Here is a 19,989-nt window from a genome sequence, read left to right as displayed (position 1 = left end):
CACGTATAGTATTTTCATTATTTTTACTACAGTTTCAATGTATTTATAGTGATTTTACGCTTACCGTTGCCTATCTTTAAATATTGCCCAATCATTTCATATCTATCTTTTGCGCGCATCGTAATTCCCCGTGACGTCATAAACATATTATTTCGTCTCTTTTCCGTTTTAAGACATCAAGCCCTTCCGTCGGCTTTCAAAGGCGTATCTTATGGATTTGTAAATATATTTTGATCGTGTTTCTATTTAAAACTTTAAATACATATTTTTTCATAAAGTTAAAAACAATGAGTAAAATAGTCTAATGTATTAATCATCAAGCGATGCAACGTCTTGCTCATCGAAATTTTCCTTGTGTTTCGATTCACTTAACATCACCAATGAAGTCAGTTTGCTGTCTAGAATAAAAATGTGCTGCTCTGTATCCCACCTCTACACCCATTACATTTGAATGCAAAGGCGGTATCGACAGTATATTTATTTATCTGAAGAGGGCCGCTTGATTAGATGATATTGCTGTTTGAAGAGTTGCTTTGGAAGCGCTGGTTCAGACGTTTGCAGTTTGTGATTGGAGACTTTAATGATCGTGTTTGGATTTTATTTTTTCGTTTATAGAATTGTTTTTTTCTTTGACTGTGAACTATAATTCCACAGCTATGATTGTTTGCCATCATGGGACACAAATAAATTATATTTGGACCTACACCACTTACCATCATAATCAGTGAGGTCAATGCCCGTTGGTGTTCAGGTAAAGAAAATCGGAGATCTTTCAACATAGCCCATAGTTACGTCTCTGCCTACCACTTATAAGCCCAACATACGTATCTAAGAAGTCATTAACCTTATATAAACGAAATAAATCTGTACGGTACAAGAAGACATTAGCCGTTGTAATGGGGATGAACTAAATCCGCCATTAGGGTACTGATCTGAGTTAAGACGTTGCATAACCGATACTGGCTTTAAGGGGAAAAGTAATAGTATACGAATTTATCCTCTAAGATTGTAGCGGTAAGGTCTAATTATTATTTGTATTTTATCCATGAAATGTTGATAAGATTTCTATGTGATTAAGGAGTAGCGTAGACGCTGTTGACTTTTTGCAAAAAGGAAGCAACGAACCAATTTTATTCCTTTGAATTTACTAAATACAAACTGACAGTTGCGTCAAGTAAATTCCCAAATGCATCTAAAGTTGATAAGTTAACAGTTGCTTCAACTAAGTTATTTAGTTTCGTAACTAAGTAGAGGCAACTAGTAACAGTTCCCTCATTATTTTTATTACATCTAAAGAAAGTTTTCACCGTTTCCGCAGACCCTTAGAAATTACAAACGCATGCACATCACGCCTTTATCTCCGAAGAGTTTGGGTTATATAACTAAGGCACCCACTTTTCGCCTATGTGTTCCATCTCATGCTGTAAAAGGAAGTAAACCTATATCGGAAATAATTTCCAGACTCCGAGCTACTTAGCAAAAAACTATCATTTTGCTTGACCTGGGATTCGAACCCAGAACTTTAGAAGTGTTGTACCGCACAAACAATACACCTATACCACCGAGACAGTTAGGCCTTACAGAGTAATCTGATTACCTCTCCTCTCTACCATAATACGCCTTACCAACATATAAGTGTACCCACAATTAATTTTAAAGTAACCTTTATCAGGAATTCTAGCAGCAGAATACAAGGAAAATTTTCTATTCCTCATGCGGTATAATAGAAAATTACAATATCATAAATGAAAAAGAGAAAAACATTTCCCCGGAATAATGGGCTTTTAACTACACTCTGGGTTATTTAAATTTGTGCGGTTTAGGTAGGAGGTGCTCATATATTGAAAGTGTAATCAAAAATGGTTCGTATCGCTTGATATATATTATAGGAATACAAGCAAAAAGCATTTGATTTAAAAACATAATTGCTCTCTACGATAATTTTAATAAAGCGAAGACAGTTTTCAAGTTAAAAATATTATGTTAAAAGAAAAAAAAATTAAAAATACGCGATATTATAAATAAAGTTACATAAAATTTGTTTATAAAGTAGAAAAAAAATAGAAAAAATTTGCAGCCGGGCTGCAGCTTAGCGATACCGCCTTAAAATTGATTTAATTCTAGCGGTTGCTTGTGGCTTTGCTAACGTGAAAGCCTTCGTCGCCACAAAAAGCCTAAATTGCTGTAGCTTTCTAGCGCCATCTAGTTATAAAATCTGCAGTCTGCACTCAAATAAAACCGCGTGCAAAAGCCAATGATTAAACTTCAAAAGACGGTGGCCAGTTCATAAATATACAACAGCTTGTCTGTACACATTTTAATGAACCTGTTGTGTTGAGTAAATGGGGCGTCTCACGAGCTTCCTTATTTTTATTGTGATAGTCTTTGTTGAAGTGTTGTTTGTCTACAAAGTAAGTTAAATAAGATTTGTTTGATTAGGTACTAACGGAGAAATTTTATGGGGTGTTCGATTAGGAAAATATAGAAGAAGGGAAGGGAGAGGATTTTTTGTTTATTATCTCTGAGGGCAGACGGGCCAATGGCCACCTGGAACATAAATGGTCCTCGTTCCACATAGACATCAGCAATGCCAGGAAGCAAAACGGAACCGCCACATAATGACACAACGAATTCCTTAAGGATTTTCACAAATTCTTGAAATAAGGAAAGGAAGGTATTACGCATACTTCAGTGAAATCTCTGACCATAATGATAAGTCCAAACAACTGCCCCTTGTGGCAACACAATCCAGAACTTCGAATTACAGGCGTTATACTACACTCGTCACCATGCAACTTTAAATGTTAAATCTCATAATGCCCTGTACATACATCGGCTACAATATCCTTCAAACTGGCTTATAATGATTCTTGCACTATACTGATTAGGTCATATAATAATATCAACTGTATATGTATTGTCACACTGCTACGCAAAGGCCTCCTCTTCTACAAAGAGGGATTAGGCCTTAGTCCACCACGCTGGCCTAGTGCGGATTGGTAGACTTCACACAGCCTCAAAATTCTTATAGAGAACTTCTCAAATATGCAGGTATACTCACGATGTTGTCGTGCATCATTAAAGCAAGCGATTGCTCACGAAGAATACAAAATAGCTTTTGGAAAAGTCAGAGGCCCTTGAGTTTTGAACCTGCAGACATTCGTTTTAGCAGTTCGTTCCACAACTAACTGGGCTATCACCGCTTAGGGTTATAAATATATATTCCTGTGGTATTTACCCAGACGGACTCTCGTTTGTGATACCTATATTTTGGGTAATTTGACCTTACGAAATCCAAATAGAGTTGAAAATAGCATGTAAGCGATTTTATCGTGCAATAATTATAAATAAATAAAAAAATAAAAATAAAATACTTTATTTATCACGTAGGCGAACAAAGTTGCACTTATGATACGTCAAAACAAAGAATAAGAATAATTATTATTTCTAAACAACTATTAAAATCACTTATATAACTATGGAGATTTTAAATTAGGGATAAAGTTTATACAAAAGACTAGGTACAAACCGAAGTAACCAGCTCGGGCTGGCAAGTAGGGGAAATAGAAGGGTAACGCGTCGCGATCCTCACCGGTGAGGACATGAGCCCTAGCCTAGCTAACCTACCAGCCTTTCACTAGCTACCTAAGTGATGACTACCCGAAGAAGAAAGGCAGAAAGAAACTCCGGGCTTTTTGTCATCAATTGTTCAGTACTTCTTTTGTATTTTTTTCCAAGTCTTTCTTGTACATAGTCACAATAGTTATATAAGCTAATGCACGCACATCACCGTTAACATGGGATAAGATGAAATCCAATCGACTAAACCTGGAGCGGCATAAAATAAAATTAGCGATAGCAAATAAAAGAGAACATAGATTCATACTTAAATAACGGCGTACAGCGTGCATTCGCCTACATTTACAATCATAGTTTTCAATCATGAGAAAAGAAAAAAAATAGTGATATTGAACAGGCAAACACAACATGATCGGGTGGTCGTCTTTCAAAAATTACATTTCATTAAGATATGATATGATTATGTCAAATTAGAACTATAGAAATGTCATTATTATAAAAAAAAAGCATGTGAGACATGTAACAAAGACATTTTAGGCAGTTAATTAATTACTAATGTGTGCTAACATGGTGGGTCATTGTGTGCAGGACAAACTTTCCAAACCGTCTTATCATTAAGGTAATCAGATACAGTATAGTATCCTTTACACATTAATTCACGCTTAACATAACACTTGAATTTTTGTTCGGTCAAATTGGTAACTTCGAAGGGAAGTTTATTATAGAACTTAATGCTATTAACTAAGAAAGATTTATTGGTTTTACAGGGCCTATGATTAGGGACAACCAATTTATTTTTATTTCTGGTATTTAGACTATGCAAGTCACTGTTTTTAATAAAAGTACTAAGGTTTTTACGTACGTACATTATATTCTGAAAAATATATTCGGCCGGCAAAGTCAGTATATTCACCTCCTTAAACATTTGCCTAAGGGAATCATGAGAGCGAAGGTTGTAAATAGCTCTAATCGCTCGTTTCTGCAAGATAAAAATGGTCTGCAGATCTGCAGCAGAGCCCCACAGAAGAATACAATAGGACATAATGCTGTGGAAGTATGCAAAATACACTAGCCTTGCCGTAGCCACGTCAGTTAATTGTCTATCTTCCTAATAGCAAACACGGCAGAGCTCAGTTTACTAGAAATTTTTGAATATGGGGGCCCCATTGCAATTTACTATCGATTGAAACCCCGAGGAAGACCGTTGAGGGAACTAATTCTAATTTATCCCCATCTAAATCAATATTTAGTTCTTTTTTTTTATTCAGTAACGAAAATCTGACACATTTCGTTTTTGCGGCATTTAAAAGTAAATTATTAGAAGAGAACCAGTCAGAAATCAAACTAAGTACTTTATGTGGCTCACCGAGATTCTCATCCCTTCTATTTAACTTAAAAATAATCGAAGTGTCGTCAGCGAACAATACTACATCTGCCATATTATCAACCATGTAAGGCAGGTCATTTATGTAAACTAAGAATAGGAATGGACCCAATATGGAACCCTGGGGAACCCCAATTCTAACTGCGGACCCGGCAGAGGAGACGTTGTCGATAAATACTTTTTGATTTCGACCTGATAAATATGAAGATATTAGTTTAAGTCCAATTCCTCTAATACCATAATAATGAAGCTTTAAAATGAGGGTTTTGTGATCGACGCAATCGAATGCCTTGGAAAGATCACAAAAGACCCCCAGTGCATCCTGGGATCCCTCCCAAGCATCTAACACAGCTTTGACTAAAGCACGTCCAGCATCTTGCGTGGATCTGCCTTTTGTAAAGCCGAATTGTCTATTATGTAAGATCCCATTTTTATTAAAAACACCAGCATTTGGTTAAGCATTAGTTTTTCAAATACCTTACTTAAGGCTGGTAAAATAGAAATAGGTCTGAAATTAGAGGGGTGTTAGAACAACCTGCTTTAAAAATTGGTACTACTTTGCTAACCTTCATAAGATCAGGAAATATGCCGTCTCTGACGCAGCAGTTAAAGATTTCCGCAAGAATTGGGGCAATGTTGTCTATTACTGACTGCAACGCTTTAACAGATAAACCCCATAGGTCTTCAGTGCTTTTTATGTTTAAGCTCTTAAATACTTTTATTATATCAGAGTGCGTGACAAACTCAAATTCGAAATTTGGAATCGACAGATCAACATTTTGTTTTAAGAACGACTCAGCTGCCCCTGGTGAGGATGGCAGACATTTTGTCGTTTCAAAAGGTATGTTAGTAAAAAATGTTCAAAGTAATTAGCTATTCTATATTTATCTGAAACTAGCTCGTCATTAATGTTCAATAAAATCTTGTCATTAGTTTTATTTTTGCCAGTTTCAGTATTAATAATTTTCCAAGTAGTTTTAATTCTATTATCTGAGTTTTTAATATGACTACTGATATAGGCAGCTTTAGCATACCTACATACACGTTTAAAAATTTGAGAGTATGTTCTCACATAATTATTAAATTCGACATTGGGTGTAAAGGACCTTCTGTCATATAATTCATAGAGAACATCTCTACTACGTCTAATACCGTTTGTTGCCCAAGCACTGAATGATATTTTATTTTTTAGTGGCACTGATTTTACACTACATGTTTTATTAAATATGTTTGTAATACCATTTAATAATGTTTTAAACATATTATTTGGGTTGATATAAATTTTCAACTATACTAAAATCACATAAGGTCTAAACTTTATTGTACTCGCGTAATTTTGGCCAGGTCTGCCCGAGCCTTATTAAAAGCGGACTGGATTAGACTAGACATTAATTGCTAAATTTCATTATAAAGTGTAAAATAATATGCGATACGAGATAGGGAATTTAATTCTTAGTAATAAATGCGAAATGTTTGTGGGTTTGTCCTTTCACGTGGACCGGAGCATCAACTTAATTTACAGTCAGACAAACAGTAGAAAAACGTTATACTTCACAACCCGTTTAAATGTAAATTGAATTGTAACATTGCTTTATTCATTTCTTTGTTTGGTGGTAGTAGGATATATTGTATATCCGCCTGGATAGCGACCACCGTACACAAAACGCTAAAGCCCGCCATAGTGGCCCACGTAAGTGTATCGCGTTCCGGGATCAGCCTATGTATATCTGGTTCCACCAGGACGGCATAATTGTGTCGACTGCTGAGGGGTAATCATCTCTCTTCAGTCGACATTCTATTGGACCCACTATTAAAAAAAATCAGCTGCAATAAAATAAATCCTTCGTAATTTATTTAGAAAAATATTTTTTTATCAGAACAAAAAGTATGAAGGTGATCTGAAGTTTTGGATTCGTAATTTTTTTTGACGACTAGAATTTTTTTATAGTACCTACGGGTCTTTTAATCGAAGTAAAAACTGCACATAGAAGATATTGATCCCGGTAAATAATTTATTAGGATTATTACTCTATAGCCTAGTTGGATGTGGAACGCACTGCCGAGACGAATGTCCGCAGGTTCAAATCCCAAGGGCACACAACTCTGACTTTTCTAAAAAAAAATCATGTGTGTATTCTTTGTGAATTTATCGTTCGCTTTAACGGTGAAAGAAAACATCGTGAGGAAACCTGCACATCTGAGAAATTCTCTATAGAAATTTCGAACGTGTGTGAAGTCTACCAATCGACACTAGGCCAGCGAGGTGGACTAAGGCCTAATCCCTCTCATTAGTTAGAGGAGGCCCGTGCCCAACTGTGGGACAGTATATAATACAGGGCTGATATTATATATTATACTACTCTGAAAAAAAGAATTGTATGCGTATGAAGCCGCGGCAAAGTTAGTATTAAACCCGTCTGTAAACTCCATTAAAAACGTTAGGAAAGGTTTATAAATATTTAACTCGTGAAGTGTGTTTTCGTTTTAAGTTATTAAAATTAATGCTAATTTATGTTGTTTTACTTGATTAAATTGAAATTAACTTTTATATTAATTAGTGAGGTCAAATATACTTCGGGATTATGTAGTATATGTCCTATGGCTCCATCTGATTAGGTGGCATTGCTTTGTCTACTTCTTTCAGCGAGCAATGTTCGTACACTATTGTATTCTGTCTTCTCATACCCCTACGCTAAATGGGCGTTTTTTTTTTAATTATTTGATGCTTTGCTTTGTTAATTATACTAAATGAGTGAAAATTTCTATTGTTATATTCTTAAAAATAATAAATGTTATTAAGAGTTACTTTTCTAATAATTATTATAACCTATCTTGTCTTGTCATAAGTTTAACTATGTTTGTCTAAGTAACTAAGAAACTAATTTATTTATTTATTAGTTGTTTAAACACGGTTGAGTTACTGGGAATAAGAATTTAATTCAAAATGCGATAGGCTTCCCGTCACATCGTAAAACCGATATGCTTAGCATTATGTGGATGCAACAGTTACACCTTTGATTAACCTTTTTATAATCAAACCGTGAACTTTTACCCAGGCGTTTACGCTTATCCATAACTAGATTTGCTCGCGGCATCGCCTACGAGCTTTTCGGGATAAAAGTCCCTCTATACATTTTCCCGGGATAGAAAGTAGCCTATAACCTTCCCAGGTTCTTAAATTATCTCAATACCAAATTTCATAAAAATCTGGCCAGTGGATTTTGAGAATATTGATAACGTACAGACAGAAAGAAAAGGGAACTTTGTTTTATAATATGTATAGTTATCATAGAACGATGCAAAGCAAAATGTAGATGGTATTACGCCTCTCATTTACCCTTCTAGGGTAGAGCGTAAAATATTCTTTTACGAAAGAAAAGTAAGGCCTTATTAGTAGCGCAAGGAAAACGCCTAGTAATTAATTTGCTGTTGTCTATATGTCACGCTATATTTTTTGTTTGCAAATATTTCTGTTGCTTGTTGTTAATATAAATACAATAAAGCTTCTAGTTTATGCGATACAATTATCTATATCCATATAAATGAAAAAATGGACTGCCTCCGTGGCATAGTTGTAAAACGTACGCGGGACGAGTACGTCTACTGTGCTAAGGTCTTGGGTTCGAATACAAAGTTGGGCCATAAAAACAGTTACTAGGTTTTTTCCATCTCAAAAATTACTCGGTCACAGCTCGGAGTCAGGAAATTGGCGGTGTGATACCCCGGTGCTTCGGAAAGCTCATAATGTCGTTGGTCCTGCGCCAGACCGAACGGCCGTCTCACCGGATTATGAGAGTGAAGTTACAGAGAGTGCACCTGTGTATTGCGCACACACTTGTGCACTATAATATATCCTGCAGCTGATCTTTGTTAAAGCTGGCCGCCGTGTCCGAAATTCGGCTAGGAGGGTTTCATTCACTAAAATGCAAAAGATGTTGTACCTGTGTTGTACTTTTACTTTTAAACCACCAAAGCAATTTGATGAAATTTAGTATGAAGTAAGATTGAACCACGCAAAAGGGATAGATGACTTTTTTACATTAATTATCTAGGAACGTTATGTACAGCTTACTGACTAACGTCCCAACATTTGCGTAGACCCCCTCGACACAAATCTTGTGCGCTCAGTCTCCACACCGAATGCACGCTCAGGCAAGGGGGAACATTTGACACAACCCTAGGCATCAGTTAAGTGTGTATACCTCATGATTGCCAATTCACATTGAAGCCTGTGAAGACTCGCGAACATTTCCTCGCCTTCTCACCTCCTTGCATCCTAAGAGTTTTCCTTATCCTCCCCCCACACTTCCTTCCCAGCTATCTTCTTCCAACTTTCCTCCAGGGCGCTTCAGTCGCTAAGCCAGGGGATTCCAGTAACCCATCCGCAAGTTTACCGCGGTACTGACTGCGGGGACGGATGCCCCCAAAAAAAACACCATAATGGTTCATATTTATAACAATGAATAAGATTTCTCTCGGCCGACTTATTTAATGCACCACGGAGGTCATCTAATACATCTATAAACATCAGAAACAGTGCAACGTTTCCGACCCGATGGACTGGGGCAGTGATTATACGCTTCGTGTAGCATGAAATCTCTCATTCAGAATGAAAGAATATTCCACCACGTGAATAACTAATTATATGTTATAATACACATCTATAGTAACTAAATAATGCGAAGATCTGTTGCGATTCCACAAATAAAATAATAAACTGATTTCTGTTAAATTTTACAGTGAAAGCCTGGACGTTATAATATCAGCCCCGTGTTATATACTTCCCACTGCTGGGCACGGGCCTCCTCTACTACTGAGAGGGATTAGACCTAGTCCACCACGCTGCCCTAGTGCGGATTGGTAGACTTCACATACCCTCAAAATTCCTATTGAGAACTTCTCGGGTATGCAGGTTTTCTCACGTTCTTTTTCTTCACCGTAAAAGCAAGCGATGATTCACAAAGAATACACACATTAATTAAGAAAAGACACAGGTACACTTGGGTTTTGAACCTGTAGGCATTCGTCTCGGCAGTCCATTCCACAGCCAACTAAAGTATCGCCTGGGCATAGCCTACATTCTGTAAGATAGTTCGAGACCCTGGGAAGGACTTAGGCTAGTTTTTATTCCGGGAAAATAAATGGCGTCACTTTTATAATGGAGAACTCTTTTAAGCTGGAAGCTACGATACAAATAATAAATTCTTCATTCAAGAACAGAAAACGCAATATCTATTAAATGAAAGAAATTCTTGTAAAATTTTTCAACCTGTTAAATTTCTTTCTAACATTACTACAAGTAGTTCCGACGGATTCTTTTCAAACTTGGCAAGGTTTTTAAATTAACTTGGCTCCGAGAACTTTATTGTTTCGTTTTTACGAACTTTGCTTCCCGTTATGTTTCTAAATTTGATTTTGTTGCAAATCGATTTTAGATATTAGATTTTAAGATGTTTTGAAAATAATAATAACTGTTCTGTCTTTATTTTCTAAACAATATGTGGACTTTTTAGTTGAATTTTACTTAATATTTTTGAAGTATTTTGTTACATACAACAGTAAATGTATTTGATTATATTTTTTTAGTCACACGTCTATCTCGAAGTTTGTTGGTGGTAGGATATATTTTATATCCGCCCGGATAGCGACCACCGTACACCAGGTATAGTGGTCTACATATGTGTGTCGCGTTTTGGGATCAACCTGTCTATATCCGGTTCCAACAGGCCGGCATAATTGTGTCGACTGTCGAAGGGCAATGTGACTACACTTACCATCAGATGCAGTGGAGTCACATTGTGGTAACAGTATAATATATTACAAACTCATGTACATCAATTTATTTGTATGTATATACATTTTATAAATCTGAAGTATACATTGTATAGGTATTAGATATGTGTACAGAATAAAGATAAATTTAAAGGTCTGTATAATGTCTTTATAAACACATTTAATATATTATATTATGAATCTAAAGGTGTCCTTGTAAATGTTTTTTGTTTCTTTTGATTTCCACCGTGTGGCGTTGTTGTTTTTTGTAATAATTTGTTGAACAGTTTGTTTAGCGTACGAATTAATAAATATGAATTAAAGAAATCTTACTCAGCTTTATTTAAATATAGTCATATCCCAACAATATAAATTATTATATGTAGAAAAAAAGACATACACTATCTTAAATGTAATAATCAACGAAAATAGAAAAATCTTTTTCAAGCGTAACCAGGCCGTCCCTACAGATGGCAAATAAATAATGGCGTTCATTTCCGCTAGATTCCCTTAATGAAGTTAATGGGAAACGATCTGTCCGTATTCAATATGGCCGCGTAATTCCTTTTAAGTAGCCGGTTGTGACGTCAGCTTTGTATGTGAGATTAGAGAATATATTATTTGTTTATAAGTCGATCTGGAAATCTTTAGAGGAGACCCATGTTCAATAGTGGACATCTTGCGGCTGATGTTGATGATGATGATTACTTGTTTATAAACATTATTTTATTTTTGTTTACTACATTAAAAGAAATATTCAATACTGTTGTTGCAACCGAAATTATCGAATGCAAAATTCTATAGAAAAAAAAAGAATAAAAATGTAAATGTACCAAAAGTCAGACCAGAATAATAAGAAATTGTATTTGCAAACCTAAAGCAAGTATACTGCAGTAGCATGGCGTAGTTGGGGCGGCACTTTTAGTGGACGGCAAAATGTGTTATCGCACGTAGAAGAAGCTAGGCTTTTTCAACCTTTAGCGGAGAATAGTTTAGGCCCATCCTAGGCGGCAACATCCAATGCTTTGCCACTGATCCACTAATATAACTTTGATGGTCTTTCCATACAATATTTCATTATATACAAACGGAAAGCACTTTTATGTACCAGATATGTGTGAAACCACGCAAAACCATGCAAGCAAAGGCACACACAGCAAAGGATTGCGTGAAAGCAAGCCACATATGTTAATGTGAAGGATTTATAGCGGTCCAAGCCTTACAGGAGTTATAATTAATCGTCTGCGAGTCATTAAAAACGTCTCTATGGCTTAAGGTACGCCTAAACCCTTTACCGCGAACCCGGAAGGCCCGTTTTAGGGAAAAAACCTGAATAAAAACAAATATTTACCTAATTAAAATTTGTGTTTTTGTAAGACTTGGTTTATGAAGACATTCTTTGTAAAGAAGGGATTTGTTAATGAGCCCGGAAAATTGACTCAGTTATATCAGATCTTAAGAGAAGTGGCGTATAGAAGAGATGATTATCCCTCGCATCTGAGCACAATTTTGCCGGCCTATTTGAAACTGAATTTGTACAGGCTGATCAAGAATACAACACATATTTGGCAGGTTTCACGCATTGAGCAAATTGTAAAAAAAAATGTCAGCAAGGTTTTCATAACCTTCAGACTGGGTAGTTGTAGTTTTTAAAATACATTTCTGAAAAAAGGAAGTCATCGAAGGTGTAGATGTGAAATAAAAGTAACAGCAACATGTGACCTCACCGAGTATCACCGACCATAACATAACATGCGTGAGAAAGAGATAGCGCAATAACCCCACCAATTTTGATGCTGATTTTATAGAATTTCTTTTGCATATTATTTTGTGTTAAAAAAAAACAGGAAATTATCCTATTATGGGTGTTCAGATACAGTACTGGGCACTCATCGAACTTCTAACTCGTGGTGGAGACTAATACTCATGTGATATTATTGCTCTTTGTTTTATATATTATCTATAAAACCTTTAACAAACTCTTCTCTCTAGGTACGGCAGCCCGCACCACTCCCGCTCGCAGTCTGTAAAGGCGCAGCGGTCCAGGACCGGCGAGAGGCAACTCCTGGGCCTGCCGCAGCAGCGCGCCAGGGTCGCCTCCATGCCCAACACTGGGGTCGAGGAGGAGTATTATCGGCTGAGGCACTTTAGTATTACAGGTCAGTGGCATTAGCAAATTTGGAGTCATTGTCAAAGTACAGACATGGTAGCCCGTTTTGTAGCCAATGTAACTACTATACATAATGAGACTTAATATTTCATGTCTTAGGATGATGAGCGCAGTGGAATACCAAACAATACTTTGTAATTCAAGGTGTTGGATGGCGGTCGTATCGCTTACCATCAGGCGAACGGCAAGCTCGACTCGTCATTCAAGCAGCAAAAAAAAAGTATAGGTCGATTTCGGCTTTCTATGGCCCAAAACTAGGAAAATTAATAAACAAGCGAACATGCCCATTATGCTTTTAAAATATGACATAAATCTTAAGAAGTAGACGTCCAAATAGTTATAAATAAACTTCAATCGCTTTTGTGACCTCAGTGGCTCCCTAGCATTAACAAGAGCATGATTTATAGGGTCCTTGTAAACTGCCATTAGTAATTATGATAGATGGCTCAATTTACCATTAGCTCACTATTGAAAATTACATTTAAATCAGATTTGTTTTACATTTAATACATAATTAGCTTAATATTTTGGATATTTATAGTCACTTGTATACAAGAAACTATAAATAGTTTTATACAATAAAACTAAAATTCGAAATACTATTAATAATGGCATACAGGTAAAGGCGTGGTGAACCGTGGCGACTCGCTGCGCTCGCGCCGGTCTCGCTCCAACACTTCCGTGGCGTCGAGCGCGTCCAGCACCGAAGCTGCTAACAGAGCGTCTGCACCTTGTTCATTGGCATCGTCCAGGTAAGCTACAGAAGTCAAATAATGCATTCCACCAGCCAGAATGAGTTAAAGTATTTTTCTATTATTTTTTTTATTATCATATAATATACGGCCTGTTTTACCAGTTTCAAGTAAATTTGATTTCTTAGTTATCGTATTAAACAGCTAATATAGATTGTACTCATTTTGTTCTGTGACTTTTGTATTAGGTGGACTTATTAATTTGTATGACAAGTAGTATTTACTCAGAAGTTGTGAAATAGGCCCTAAAAATTATAGTATAAGATAATGTACAAGACTTAGCTTAGACACGATACGCTAAGTCTTTCTCGGAAAAAATCCTATGTTAATTAAATATAAGGTATCTTTCTTCAAATTAAAGGCTTTTGTAATCAGATCAGTAGGTCAATACACTACTATCCTTAACACACACACACATTACAAAGTCTCCTGTTATTAATATTGATCGCTATCTACGATACAAAACAACTACTCAACAAGCAAATGTAACTAATTTCAATATTGTAAAGATAAACAAACCACACTTGGACAATAAAAACTACACCATTTACAACGTAGATTGCGAAACAGACTTTAAAGTGCACAGTCCTCCGGGACGGAACAACTGCACACGATTCCCTCGGGAACTAAATATATTTCTGTTAAAGGATTTTATGTTTTATAGTGGTTTTAAAAACGGCAACACTTAAATCTTAGAGATGTAATATTAACGCGCACAAGGCGATAACAACCTTATTTACTAGTAGCCGTATCAATAAATGCAAATCAGTTCCGCTCTCAAGTCTGATGACAGCTGAAACGCTATCAAATTAAAGGCAGCATCCTAATATTGTCCCTATTTACTAATCAACAACTTAAAAGCCTGAAATTGGACGCGGTTACATGATTTTTTTAATTTGTGCGCCAAGTTTTACTTATTAAACAATGCTGAGAGAGCTGACTAGTATTCAAATGACAGCTATAGTTTTGTTTATTAAATAGTTAATTATCTTAACTGTTTACTTAAGATCTTACTCAAAGATGAGATTTGTTTATTAATATATCTGAAGGCCTTATTAATTGATGCAACTCAGTTTCACTCGGAAGTGCGATCGCTACTGAGATGCTGTCAAAGTCAGCATCTTAAGATCGTCGCTATTTAATAAATAGATATCAACAACACTTTAAATGATATCCTAAGTTTATTTATTAAACAACACTGAACCATCTGAGAGCAAACACTTAAATAAAATTTTAAGCTTTCGTTATTGAATAGTTCAATACATAAATGTCTACTTCAGATCTAACTCAGAGGTGAGATTGATTAATTAATACGACCCTATCTATGTATTGGATCTTTTATGTGGGCGTTTGGTTATGTAGGTAACACCGTAATGTCTATTTCTGCTGTCATGCATTATACAAGTACTTGAGTGCGGGTTGAAACATTGTAGCCAGTGTAACTACTGGGCATTATGAGACATAAAATACAATGTCTCAGAGTAACGAGCGCAGTGGAATGCCTCACAATACTTGCAATTTCAATGTTCGTAACGTATTACTACGCATTACATACATGCATTATAGCGCAGCGTCGGACGTCCACCATCGAGGTGGACAGATGATGTAATAAAAGTTGCATAAGGTCGCTGATTGTGGGTCACTTTCAGTACGTCGATCGAGAAATCTTTAGAGGAGGTCCTAGTTCATCAATGGACATCCTGCGGGTGATGATGATTATGGTATTACCATCAAGCAAGTGATCTTATATTTGTACAAAAATTGGCAGCGAACCCACGAACAAAAGATAGTAATAAATTTAGCTGCCTTTATCATCACGATTCTGTCAACTCCTTAAACTAATAGTCTCGATTCAATAAGATAATATTTGAAGTCTCCAGGAATATTCTAGAGTAACAGGTAAGGTAAATTTCAGCGTTTATTTTGTTGATAACCGAACTAAAATCCATTTGATTCACAGCTGGGAGTGTTTGTGAAATGCATTTTAAACTTTGTAATATAATTTACGGTCGTTTTGTATTTTATAATTCATAGTAACGACAGACGGAATAATTAATTTCTCTATGTATGGTTGACCAATGTTACCTACAAAGCTATGTTTTATATGTAAACATTTTACCATATTATATTGTATATTATAAATACTGTTTCAAAAATTCAAGTGGCATTGGCGACTTCTTTTTGCTTTGAATGACGAGACGAGCTTGCCCTTCGCCTGATGGTAAGCGATACGACTGCCCATAAACAGTAGAAACACGTTGAATTACTAAGTATTGTTTATTATTCCACTGGGCTCATCATCCTAGGACATGAGATGTTAAGTCTTATTATGTCCAGAAGTTGCACTGGCTAGTAACAATGTTCTTCAAACCGAAACACAACAGTGACACACTGCTGCTTGGCGGCAGAAACAGACATTACGGTGGTATCTGACGAGGCGGACTCTCACTTACGAGAGACCGCCAGTAAAATATAAAACACGACTGAAACTATTTGGTTATAAAAATCTTGTTAAGTTCATGTTAGCTTTTGCTTATAGCTGCACTCCTTCAAAAGACTTCTTTGGTGTTAAATGTAGCCTAGATTATGACCCGAAAAGTCATCTATCTGCTTAAGTTTCATCAAAATCAGTATTGCCTTTTCGGATGTTAGCGCTAACAAACAATAATACTGGAACCGCGCGAATGCTTGATGACACTAATAAATGCATTAATCGAGACGGAGGGTATTTTACCGCCTTATTTATCGTGATAATAAACATTAAGTTAAAACAAATAGAGCTGTCAATAACAATGCAAATAAAAACAGTAAAGAATATTTATTTATTATATTACACGGTTTTTAAACGGTTAAAAATAACACCAAATTCAAAATCCTCACTCAGAAACATCGTGAGGAAATTAAAAAGATATATTGACCATCCTTTTTTCAAAATTCCTCCACGCAGCGACAGGATCCACTCTGCAGTAAGGTAACCCCACAAGATCCATTAAGTATTATTTTTCAATTTTTTATTTCCTCACGATGTTTCTTATCACCATTTTCATACATTCTTTTAACATACTTACATCACGTTATTCATTTATAAAATATTTACAGATTACGCTTTGTAGTTAGCTTTTACATTTGTTCTTCGTTTCACAAAATACATTTATATAGTATTCCATCTTACATTGTTTTTTCATCCGAGACTGAGTACTCTAAGATTGAAGTTAGGCAGGAGACCGGTTGTGCTGTTATACCCGTGTCAAACAGGCCGGCATAATTGTAGCGATTGTGTCCCTTCAAACGACACTATCAGAAACCCAATCCAGTAACCGTTAGATGCAGCGCGGCTATGGCCGTGCCTGACAAAAATACCCATTGGCGACGGTTAAGCGAAGGTGGAAGAAAAGTGTTATTTTTTTTTAAATAATGCGTAACAGACTTGAAATAATATAAAAGTAATATTTATAAATCTACTAATGGATTGCTTGTATCCATATGGAGTAGGTTTTGCCTTAGAAATGCCAAATTAGACTAGCTTAGCGAATGGCTCTAAGCGAGTGACCACTGAGTAAATTTTGCTTGCGATTTCGCCCGTGTAAATAGACTTTTCCGAGATCTCATCAAAACCATTTTCCAATTTCTCTATAATAACTTAAGTAAAGAACTATAATTACTTAAGTAAAGACAGAAGGAATATAAGATTTTTTTTTTAATATATCTATACTATTTTATAAAGCTGAAGATTTATTTGGTTTATTTTTAACGCTCTACTATAAAAGCTACTAAACTGATTTTGATTTTTTTTCACTAAAGGGTGAGCTACATTACTCATATGCTATAGGCTACTTTTTATCTCGGAATAATATTATACGCGCACGCAATAGTAGGCAACATATATCATAAAAATATTTAAATCTTGTAATATATCTATATATCTTAATATATATCTTAATATCAGTCCTGTATTATATAATGTCCCACTGTTGGGCACGGGCCTCCTCTACTACTGAGAGGGATTAGGCCTTAGTCCACCACGCTGGCCTAGTGCGGATTGGTAGACTTCACACACCCTCGAAAATTCCTAATGGAGAATTTCTCAGGTATCCAGGTTTCCTCACGATGTTTTCCTTCACCGTTAAAACAAGCGATAATTCACAAAGAATACACACATAATATTTTAAAAAAGTCAGAGGTGTGTGCCCTTGGGATTTGAACCTGTGGACATTCGTCCCGGCAGTCCGTTCCACAACCAACTAGGCTATCGCCGCTTTTCTATCTTTCGCTTTTCAATATTTAAATATACTTAGCGGTTAATATGCAAAATTTCCTCTCCATATACTTCTATCTTGCAATTAATGTCTACCCAGGGACTCGTCTGCTGGACTGAGCTCGTATCGCGTGCTGGTGCTGGGCGGGCCTGGCGTCGGCAAGTCGAGCCTCGTGGGCCAGTTCATGACCTCGGAGTATCTTCACGCTTACGACACTAGCATTGGTACGTACAGAAGAGTTGGAGGTGAGTAACTGTTTAAAGAGATCCATCGATAAATTAAGATTATTTTTATCCTACAAGAAATTAATGCAGTGAAATAAAACTATTTTATGGATTTTGTCACAGTTTTTATAAGCGTTAGAAAAAATATATTATAGAAAACCGCGATAAAATATGCAAAATATTTATATTTCAATGACTAACATTCACTTAAACATAAATCATTCAATGAATGTAGCTCTTCAAGCGTCAAACAGTAATGTCAATGTGCAAGTTCTAAATCTCAGTTTTAAATAAATATTTTGACTGTAAATGATTGAGGTAAGTATTTATAATCTGATGTGTCAAGTTGACAAATAATGCGATATAATTAAAGTTCCGCTGGTGTTTCTTCTTTTCGTAAACCCTCGTGTCTAATGAGACGAGCGACTTACTCGTCACGCCATTAGTATTTTTGAATAAGTTACTTTTTTTAACCAAGGTCTCTGTATTACATTGCATTTTAAACAATGTAGTATTTCCACGAATAAACAGTAAATAAACAAATTAATAAAATTATTAAAACTATTACGTGTTATGACTTAAAAATTCATAAAATACATTATGAACTCTAGTCACGCCATCTGTTAACCGTGCCCTGAATTTAATGAGTTAATTGTTATCAGATGTTATAATGTAAACGAATATTTCCGCTTTAAATTTAACGTTGTCATACCAAATGGAACCAACTCGTTAACGACAATGGGCGCAAATTACCTTGTGAGATGCTGCATTGAGTAGATATTTAATAAAAGGAAAATTACAGAATACAAGCTAACACAATTAGATTTAAACATCATCTATCATCATCATCACCATCATCATCATCATCATCATCATCATCATTATCATCATCACCATCAGCCACATAAAGTCCACTGCTGATCAAAGGCCTCCCAAAAAAGAAAACATATTATCATCAACATCGTTACTAATTATAATTAAAACTAAGAATTTGTTTGTTTGAATGCGCTTAGCTCAGGAACTACTAAACCGATTTAGATTGTTTTTTACTAATAGGAAGCCTTATTACACCTGAGTGTTATAGACTACTTTTTATATCGGGAATATATTTATCCCAGAAAATCTTTTTCCTTTAAAAGGGGACGAATTCCAAGGTATAGGTCACCGATCGCAAATAGAATGCTTTGAATTGGAACACAGAGCAAAAATATTGCTGAGCAAACGTAAAAAAAAATTAACGACGAATAATACGACTAAAATAATATGACGATTCGGTTGAAAAAACATTTATTCATATTTTTCCCTAATAGAAAATGACATGTATTATATTTTTAATACTTATTAATTATATGAAAATAACGAACTGGTTCCCTTCAACCTAACAAAATTCATTCAGACAAATATATAAAATTGTAACAACATTTATTTAGGGCAAGTTATGTTTATCTTAATTGGCCAATAAACACAAATTGGGTCGAATAAGTGGAACACGCAAGGGTTTACGGTGTGACTTGTTTTAAATCGTATGGTGTATAAATACTGTTTGAAACACTATTATTGCACATACACTCACGCCTTTTATTGCCGCAGGGGTAGGCACAGACGCAACTGATGTATTAAATTTCCGCCGTGTGTATTTCGTCCCATGATGTAATCATCAAAATATCGGACATAAATTTTAGACTCCGGACTGATACAAAGTAGAAAAACCCAATATTACTTTGCCCAACTCGGGAATCGATTCCAGGGCATCACGGCAGTCAGTTATTGAAAGCATGGTTGTATGATGAATTTGTATAATATTTTCCATAGACATAAATATTTATAATATGATAGTTTTTCCGGAATAAAA

At 35.6% G+C, this 19,989-nt stretch overlaps 1 protein-coding gene across 1 annotated transcript in view; it reads left to right on the top strand.

Moving 5' to 3' along the window:
• The window catches only part of LOC115456055, a 232,470-nt gene that overhangs the window by 200,941 nt on the left and 11,540 nt on the right, over positions 1 to 19,989 (top strand). The window contains exons 8-10 of the mRNA XM_037441231.1: positions 12,728 to 12,894; positions 13,525 to 13,657; positions 18,013 to 18,137. Of these exons, the coding sequence (XP_037297128.1) occupies positions 12,728 to 12,894; positions 13,525 to 13,657; positions 18,013 to 18,137 (425 nt within the window). The remainder of the gene's footprint in view (positions 1 to 12,727; positions 12,895 to 13,524; positions 13,658 to 18,012; positions 18,138 to 19,989) is intronic.

Source organism: Manduca sexta, chromosome 4 (assembly GCF_014839805.1).
Source record: "Manduca sexta isolate Smith_Timp_Sample1 chromosome 4, JHU_Msex_v1.0, whole genome shotgun sequence".
In the NCBI taxonomy this organism is placed as follows: Eukaryota; Metazoa; Arthropoda; class Insecta; order Lepidoptera; family Sphingidae; genus Manduca; species Manduca sexta.
Note: the sequence above shows the minus strand (reverse complement) of the source record. Positions and strands in the feature narration are given on the sequence as shown.